Source organism: Neoarius graeffei, chromosome 12 (genome assembly GCF_027579695.1).
Source record: "Neoarius graeffei isolate fNeoGra1 chromosome 12, fNeoGra1.pri, whole genome shotgun sequence".
Taxonomy (NCBI): Eukaryota; Metazoa; Chordata; class Actinopteri; order Siluriformes; family Ariidae; genus Neoarius; species Neoarius graeffei.
In genome coordinates, this window is record NC_083580.1 from 75389706 (window position 1) to 75399531 (window position 9826).

General features: G+C 38.7%; 1 protein-coding gene across 1 annotated transcript in view; it reads left to right on the forward strand.

The window, feature by feature from the left end:
* Nucleotides 1-8556, forward strand: part of LOC132894817 (multidrug and toxin extrusion protein 1-like) — a 50953-nt gene extending 42397 nt beyond the window's left edge. The window contains exons 15-19 of the mRNA XM_060934930.1: nucleotides 3604-3673; nucleotides 5519-5651; nucleotides 5794-5888; nucleotides 8157-8235; nucleotides 8324-8556. Of these exons, the coding sequence (XP_060790913.1) occupies nucleotides 3604-3673; nucleotides 5519-5651; nucleotides 5794-5888; nucleotides 8157-8235; nucleotides 8324-8556 (610 nt within the window). The remainder of the gene's footprint in view (nucleotides 1-3603; nucleotides 3674-5518; nucleotides 5652-5793; nucleotides 5889-8156; nucleotides 8236-8323) is intronic.
* The last annotated feature ends 1270 nt before the right edge of the window (nucleotides 8557-9826 follow it).

A 9826-nucleotide genomic window follows, 5' to 3' on the forward strand; every position in this document is an offset into this window, starting at 1 on the left:
AATTTTACCCCTATCACTGCCAGCTAGAATTAATTCTGTTAAAATGAACACCCTACCTAAGTTCTCCTATCTTTTCCAGACCATCCCCATATTCCTCCCGCAAACATTTTTTCGTAAGATTGAGAACGTAATAACAGAATTTATCTGGAACGGAAAAACACCCAGAATTCGTAAAGCGCTCCTCCAAAGGCCTAAGAGACTTGGAGGCATGGCATTGCCTAATTTACAGTACTATTATTGGGCTGCCAATATTAGAACCTTGCACTTCTGGTTGCATTTAGACACTCTCAGTCCACAGCCTACTTGGCTTCAGATGGAAGCTTTATCACGTAAACCCACTTCTTTGAAGGCCTTATTGTACTCCCCTCTCAGATTTTCTCTGCCTCCATACACTAAAAATATTTGTGTTAAAACCTCAATGAGAATTTGGAACCAGTTCAGAAAGCATTTCAATCTGTGTGATATTTCCATCCTCTCTCCTCTCACTTCAAATTTAGTTTTTCCACCTTCACTGATTGATGGAGCATGGTCCTTATGGTCTAGGTTAAGTATCAAATCTTTAAAGGATCTGTATATAGATGGGGTATTTGCATCATTTCAACAATTGTCTGAAAAATATTCCTTACTTGCATCACATTTCTTTAGATATTTACAGATACGCAGCTTTGTGAAATCCTTATATCCCAATTTCCCTAATGTGCCATCTGCTAACCCCATTGACTCCCTTGTAATACCTCTTCCTAATGTGAGGGGAATGATATCCTCTATTTATAATAGAATGTATGCCTTACGACCTGTCACTCTCAATCCAATTAAGACTCAGTGGGAGGAGGATCTTGGAGAGGAGATCCCAGATGTCGAATGGGAATTAATCTTGCAACGAGTACATTCATCATCAATATGTGCTAAACATGGCGTCATTCAATGTAAGATTGTCCACCGGGTTCACTGGACTAGGGTTAAATTGAACCGTTTTTTTCCTGACGTTGACCCCACATGTGAGCGGTGTCACTCAGCACCTGCGACACTGGCACATACACTCTGGTTCTGTCCCAAACTATTTGAATACTGGTCCAAGGTATTTAATATCCTGTCATACGTATTCGAACAAACAATTCCTCCTTCTCCATTTACTGCGTTGTTTGGTGTTCTTCCCTCTACAATCTCCTTATCCTCATATAAAGCTGATTTTGTTGCATTTATCACTCTAGTAGCAAGGCGTCTAATTCTGCTGAGGTGGAAGTCTCCTAACACCCCTTCATTCAGTTCCCTGATTAAAGATATCCTTTATTTTATGAAAATAGAAAAAATAAGATGGAGCATGAAGGGCTCTACCCGCAAGTTCACTAAAACGTGGGGATATTTGTCTGACTACACTGACGAGTTGAACCTCCCCTCTGTGACAGACTAGAACTGTGAGTACACTTTACAGACAATAGACTACTGTGGTAATATATTTTCAAGGTTGCAGGCTTTGTGTATGTACTTGTTATTGCTGTTTTTTTTTGTTTGTTTTGTTTTGTTTTTTTATTATTTATTTTATCTAGGTTTTATTATAGATTTATTATTATTATTAATTTATTCATGTCATGTTTTGGTTATTTTGTGTTAAACTGTGTACCATATATGGTTGGTGGGGGGGGGGGGGGAAGGTAGGGTTTGTTCTTTTATCGTTGATCTGCTGCTTTATAATCAAGGTGTGGTATCATTCCTAATGTCAGCTCCACAAATTGCATCACTTATTGTGCTTTGGACATATCCTATACCTTTGTATTTACTCTTGGGAAAATCAATAAAGAAACCTTGGAAAAAAAAAAGTAAGCAGAAGATGAACTGATCACCAAAAGGCATAAAGGTAAAGGCGAGACATTTCTTTTCAGCGTTTTCTGCAAGATTTGTGTATTATTTTTGTTTTGTACAATTGGAGAGTGAAAAAAGAAAAGGAACACCATGCGAACGTTTGGGCACCCCAATACATTTGAGTTCTCAGGTAACTTTTACCAAGGTTCCAGACCTTAATGAGCTTATTGAGCTGTGGCTTGTTCAAATTCTTTGTTAGGAAAGGTCAGATGATGCAGATTTCAAAGCTCTGACTTCTCAAACTTGTCCCTAAAATCAACAGCCATGGGCTTCTCTAAGCAACTCCCTTGCATTCTGAATAATAAAATAATTGATGCTCACACAGCAGGAGAAGGCTACAAGAATGTAGCAAAGTGTTTTCAGGTCGCCGTTTCCTCAGATCGTAATGTTATTAAGAAATGGCAGTTAACAGAAACAGTGGAGATCAAGGTGAGGTCTGGAAGATGAAGAAAACTTTCTGAAAGAACTGCTCATTAGATTGCTAGAAAGGCAAATAAAAACCCCTGTTTGACTGCAAAAGACCTTCAGAAAGATTTAGCAGACCCTGGAGTGGTGGTGCACTGTTCTACTATGCAGCGACACCTGAACAAATATGACCTTCATGGAAGAGTCATCAGAAGAAAACCTTTCCTGCGTCCTAGCCACAAAATTCAGCATCTGAAGTTTGCAAATGAACATCTAAATAAGCCTGATGCATTTTGGAAACAAGTCCTGTGGACTGATGAAATCAAAATAGAACTTTTTGGCCACAATGTTCAAAGGTATGTTTGGAGAAAAAAGGGTGGCAAATTCCAGGAAAAGAACACCTCTCCAACTCTGAAGCATGGGTGTGGATCGATCATGCTTTGGGGTTGTGTTGCAGCCAGTGGCACAGGGCACATTTCATTGGTCGAGGGAAGCATGGATTCGAATAAATACCAGCAAATTCCGGAAGCAAACATCACACCATCTGTAAAAAAGTCGAAGTTAAAAAGAGGATGGGTCCTACAATAAGACGATGATCCAAAACACACCTCAAAATCTACAATGGAATACCTCAAGAGGCACAAGCTAAAGGTTTTGCCCTGGCCTTCACAGTCCCCTGACCTAAACATCATTGAAAATCTGTGGATAGATCTCAAAAGAGCAGCGCATGCAAGACAGCCTAAGAAACTTGTAGAACTGGAAGCCTTTTGCAAGGACGAATGTGTGAAAATCCCCCAGGTAAGAACTGAAAGATTATTAGCTGGCTACAAAAAGTGTTTACAAGCTGTGATGCTTGCCAAAGGGGGTGTTACTAAGTACTGACCATGCAGGGTGCCCAAACTTTTGCTTTGAGCCCTTTTCCTTTTTTGTCATTTTGAAAATGTAAAAGATGAAAATAAAAATTTGTTTTTGCTTAAAATATAAAGAGAATGAGTGATCTTTGACTTTATGCCTTTTGGAGATCATTTCATCTTCAACTTTCTTAACTGTTCACAGTAACAGCAATTTTGACCAGAGGTGCCCAAACTTTTGCATACCACTGTATCTGAAATGGCATTCATCCTGGTTGAAATATATTTTTAAGCGTATTCGAGCTGACTAGTTGATGGTGGTTTCTTCTTGTTGCACTTAAACCTGAGATAAGAAATTATCATGGATAACGGTTTGGACATAAAAAGAATGGCTTTTTTTTTTTTTTAAAGCTATTTAGACTGAATCAGAACCTTGTATCATGGTTCCATTTACTCCTCTACTATGTTTTGTTGTTTTTCCTTGCAGAGAAATTGTCCAAAAAGTTTCACAAATCATGGTTTTGTCTGGCATTTTCCATGTGCTTGATGCCATTGCAGTAAGTTTTACATACCATTTATTTATTTATTTATTTATTTATTTATAATTCTTAAATATCAATCAGTTTTATTTTGCTGAATGTTAATATTCAGTAAAGGAGGTCATTTTAATACTGCGGAGTGTTAGTTGTTTTTTAAGATGTGGGACGGTAGATAATGCAAATAGCCCTCTGTATTTAATCCTTTGTTTGTCTAATTTTTATTTCAGGTTTTATTTATCTGTTTGACTTTTTCTTGCTACTGTAACACGTAAATTTCCCCGATGTGGGATGAATAAAGTGAATCTAATCTAATCTTCAGGAACAGTATTACATTCACAGCAAAATGTGATAACTTTTTTTTTTGTTTTTAATTGCAGTACACAAGATAATGGAATTAAATAAAAATTTCACACTGTATGGGGTATCTTCTGACCCTAAAAAAAAAAGCATCGAAAAATTAGCCATGTTTAACTCTGTACACAAAATATTTCAGAAAAGTCAGTAATGGAATTACATCAGAAAAAAATGAACTTTCATTTCTTAAAATTCAAACCAAGATTTCTCTGAAGCGACATTGCTATAATTGGGGTGGTGATGATTTTTATCCCCCGCTGGCTGAAAGGCCTGAAGGGGGATTATGTCGTGGCGATGTCTGTCCGTCCATCCATCCCGGGAAGGGTGCTCACCTTCTGAAACACAATTTTTGGAGCAATTTCATGAAACTTGGCAGGATTCTTTGTTATATGTCGCTAATACATATATTGTAATTTTGTTCAATTCAGTCGCATTTTACCAGAGTTACAGCCCTTGATTAACAAAATTATATTTTGACAATTTCATGAGTGTGTTTTCCTTCTGAAATCAACTCCTCTCACATATTTCTGGAGGAATTTCATGAAATTTGGCAAAAGGCATTGTTACGTATATGTCGGTAATATGCATATTGTTATTTTGTTCAATTCGGTCGCATTTTACTAGAGTTCCAGAGTAGATTAACAACCTTGTACTTTCACAATTTCATGAAGGTGTGCTCGCCTTCTGACATCAACTCCTCTTTCAATTTTTGGACGAATTTCTTGAAGCTTGGCAAAAGGCCTTGGTATATGACGTTAATACGCATATTGCGATTTAATTTCGTTTGTGAAAATTTTACCAGGGTTTTGACCCTTGATTAAATAGTTTGTACTCTGACAATTTCATGAGGGTGTACGTTCTTCTGAAATCAACTCCTCTCACAATTTGTGGAGGAATTTCACCAAACTTGGCAGAAGGCTTTGTTATATGACAGTTATACACATATTGAAATTTCATTTAATTTGGGCAAATTTTACCAGAGTTATGCCCTTGATTATTAACAAACTTGTACTTTGGCAATTTCATCAAGGTGTGCTTGATGAAGGTGTGCTTTCGGAACTTCTTTCGGAGCTTCTGAAATCAACTCCTCTCTCAGTTTTTTGGAGGAATTTCACAAAACTTGACAGGATTCTTTGTTATATGTCGGTAGTACGCATATTGCAATTTTGTTCAGTTCAGTCACATTTTACCAGAGTTATGGCATAGTTGCCAGCGGAGGATATTGTGCTCTCAGAGCACTCTTGTTAAATCTGGTTTTTCATACATTTTGTCTTGGATTCCATACTTTAGCAATATCACTGAGCTGACAATTTAAAGCAATGTTAATAATTTCATAATTTTGGCCTCTCTGCTGAAGAATTGCCTATATAGTGTGAATTAATGAACATATGAAAGCATCTATTTTTTTTTTTTCAAATGAATGCAAATGCCAGCTTGTTGTATCTTTGGGTTTCTCATTGCTGATAAAAAAAAAGGAATCATTGGTGATGTTTCTTCTTCTGCCTGTAGGGTATTACGGGCGGGATTGTCCGAGGTGCAGGAAAGCAGCTGCTTGGTGCTGGGTGTATTCTAGTGGGCTACTATTTTGTGGGTTTCCCGATCGGAGTGTCGCTCATGTTTGCACTCAACATGGGAATAGTTGGTAAGCAGGAAGTGGAATGATGCATTAACCATGACATCATGTTCAAGAGACTAATAATATTCAAAAACTAAACCTCTTTATAATCAGCAAGTCATTACTGTATGTTGTAATTATTTCTGTTTACATCAAACTCTTTGGCCAGGTCTGTGGTGTGGGTTCTTTGTATGTATCTTCTTGCAGTCTCTTTTCTTCCTCATTCTGATCTTCAAACTTGACTGGAAACATACAACTGAAGAGGTAAGTTCTGATGCCTTGTCTGTCTGTGTCAGTCCACCAGATTTTCATACCAGATGCTCAGATTATGGATTTTGAGTTCTACCTGCTGCATTACACTACCACGCCCCCATATGCAGGAAATACAACCCAAAGTGAAACTGGACTGAGGGAAGTTACTGTAAATCTGACATCACATCATGTGCACACAACCTAAAATGGTCCATTTTCCAGGCACTAACTCCAGATGATACAGAACCTTGTGAATCCATCTGGAGACAATCTCGACTGTAGATTATTGGTGAATTTCTCAGATTTGTTGAGCAACAAGGTACAAAATGCTGCTCGGTAGGTCAAGAAAACACGTAGTGAACTATTAGCGCCGCCAAGAGAATATTGCTCGAAAACTGCGCTTGCATGATCGATGCATTTTCACGACAAATCAAAAGGTCATTCGGGGGTTTTTTTTATGGCACAAGGAAGATCTACATGTATACTTTGTTTGCAACCACATGACCAAAACTGCTTGCGTTATTGACCGCCGCCATGTTGGAAGATATACAATCAAACAATATGGCGTCTATAAACAGCGTTAAGAGAGTTACATTTAGAAGATTGTAGTCGTTTCTCAAATCTATTTTAAAAACAATCATTCTGACTGCTTCAAAAGAGAGGGATCTAACACACTATAGAACATACGGTATATAGTTCTAAAAGAACCCTCAGCGGGCGAGGAGGCTGCAGTATTCGATGTAGTGGATTGACATGAGTCTTATTCGATTGACTTTGTGATCGTTTGGGAAGATTCTTCAATAATTTTGCGTTTCTTTCTGCGCTCTGTAAGTCTCGCATTTCTAGCTACTGCTTTAGTACCATCTTTGATTTTGTCATGGCCCGTATTTTGTGTCGGAGCCCAGTCTGGATCTGTAAAATTGTAGAGATCAGCTGGTTTCCTGAATGGAAAGAAAAAGCTAAATAAAAACAGCATCATCAAAAATTATATACAGCTCTTTTTAAAATGAAATAATCATAGAAGCCTTTGATTGTCGGCTCACACACTCGATGATCACAGCAAGTTTCTGCATGACCAGGCTATTAAACGATTCAATATTTCTTATATATTGTGATTTTTCATTATAGGGTAATCACACTAGAGGCGGAATGAGCCAGAATGCCGTCGGAATGAAAATTCTTTGTATATTCTGGGATATTCTAAGTGCATTCTAAAAATTCTGACTGCATTCTGAGTGCATTCCAAACATTTGGGCCCATTCTTGTGGCTGGCCTGAATGTTTTGCTCATACTCAAAACATTTGAGGTGCATTCGAAGAGGAGAAATATCGAATGGCATTCGAAGTCTATTCTAACTGCATTCTGACTGCATTCTAAATATTCTTACGGCATTCCAACAGCATTTGAAACATTCTGATCGCGTTTGAGGGAAAAATCAAAATTGCAAGCCACTTCAAATGCCAGAATGTCCCGAATGTGCCTTGAATGAGCCGGAATGCCATCAGAATGAAAATTATTCTTATATTCCGGGATATTTGAAGTACATTCTAAGTATTCAAACAGCATTCTTACGAAGCTGTAAGAATATTGGTCAGTTTGAAATTCCCGCCTGAATGTGGCACAAATTTTGAAAAATTTTTCATTCCGGCTGGTTCTGCTTGATTCCTGCTACTTCTGAATAAGTGTGACAGGGCCTTTAATTACTAGTTCGTAGCACTAACCATTGATAAAAATGTTCACTGCAGACTCGTGTGGTTTTTGCTTTCTCATCGCTCAGATCAGCCCAGTTTATGTTGGACAGCCGTTGACATCTCTGGTCCGTGGACAACACTCTTGTGTTTTCTCCTTGATTATTTATAATTGCTGGAATTCTAAAGAACTTAAGACCTCTTGTCTCGAATAGAGTTGTGCCCGCATCCAGTTACAGCACAAAGGGTCGGCATAGTGAAGAAACAAAAGGAATTCTTGAGCGTAACAACCTCTCAGGCATATGTTCTCTAGTAAATATGTGCCACGTGAGTTTGTGTATATTCTCCAACATGGCCCACTTCTGTTTCAAAGCCTATGATGTCACGTGCAAACAAAGAATTTGTTGATGGTTACTGAACCAGCCAGCGAAAACGGTGCAAAATATCGTACGCTTTTCAACGCCATTTCTACGCCTTCTGTAAACAGAGCATCTGGCACAAAAATCCCATGGCGCGACACATTTTCTCCTTTAGAGAAAAATTTTCTCGCGACACACTATATATTCCTTACATGTGGTGTGGTGGTTTTCAGGCCCAGAAAAGAGCAGGCGTACAGGCAGCCGAGGCCAAAAATGAATCCTACGTTTTAGAAAATAAGTGTGCTGATCAAGGTAATGTAATGTACCTTTGTCTCAAATGTGTGTTGATAAAATTCTCAGATGAAATTTTTTATTTTTATAACCATTTCAATACCTACAGACACAGATATACAACAGGAAGCCCAACCCAGTGAAAGAAACCAGACTGATGTAGAGGCTAAAGGAGAAAATGATGAAGAAAGTGCTGCGAAGGTTGGAGTAACGGTCATTGTGGGTGACATTCTGACCACCAAGCAGCTGGTTGTTCGCCGAGGACTGACTGTTTTCCTGATGATGCTAATCCTCGCTGGTGGGATCACATTAAACGAGATTCTCACGGGCCTCCTCAGATGAGCACAATGCAATCAATCCCATGCCAAAATGTTACCTTTCTTCACAAATATTTTGAGATCCAGGGAGGGCAGAAATACTACCTTGTTTTCTGGCTCAAGGGTCAGACCCTCTCTAGGAAAATGAAAATAAAAAGCAATACTACAATAAGCCAAACAAAAGGCTGATGGCAAAAATGTGCCTTTGCCAGACATGATGTTAACTATTTAAGCCCTTTTGGGTTTGTTTGTTTGCTTTTTTGTTTGTTTGTTTGTTTGTTTGTTTGTTTGTTTGTTTGTTTGTTTGCTTAATGTAACCACCATTAGAATTATATAACAGTTCCAAACTGTGGAAAAATAATCCAAAGTGTGATGTTAAACTTGAATTGATGATTGAGTAACTGACGCCCGATCCTTCTCAGCAGAGGAGTGTTGCGGTATCATTGTAGGTGTGTAAATATACCAAATTTTTCTCTGTCACATTTTTTTTTTAAATAACTGCTTGTATTCTCAAAATGTAACTTTGACTCTGGACAGATCATATAAATCAGACTCGAGACCAGACAGTCCGAGGGACCAGATCTTGCATTAAGCTCCATAATGGGTCTGATTTGTTTAAGTCAGGCTGGAAGGGGATACCATTTCCCTTGGAATAATGTCTTTATATCAGTTGTGATGTCTATTATCAATATTTAAACTCAGTCACTGAGATTAGCCACGAGATATGTATGTGTGTGTGTGTGTGTGTGTGTGTGTGTGTGTGTGTGTGTGTGTGTGTGTGTGTGTGTTAAACCCACAAGTTATGCATTAGTCAGCCTTGGAGATGCTTTGCTCAAAATGTACTCAAGTGCAGACACAAAGTCCTTAGTAATATAGAGAAGTGTGGTCCAGCACTGTAGAAAATGGCAAGTGTAGATGTTCAAAATGAATGAGGCGGCTCTATAATGTTTGAGGACATTATTAGTATAGTACATTGTTGTATTAATTACATGCTCAAGCACAGTGAAATTCATCCTCTGCATTTAACCCATCTGAAGCAGTGAACACATGCACACACACAAGTGAGCAATGAGCACACACACATACTACATGCCATGCTACAGCGCCCGGGGAGCAGTTGGGGGTTAGGTGCCTTGCTCAAGGGCACTTCAGCCCAAGGCTGCCTCATATTAACCTGACCACATGTCTTTGGACTGTGGGGGAAACCGGAGGAAACCCACACAGACAGAACATGCAAACACAGAAAGGCCCCCATCAGTCGCTGGGCTCGAACCCAGAACCTTCTTGCTGTGAGG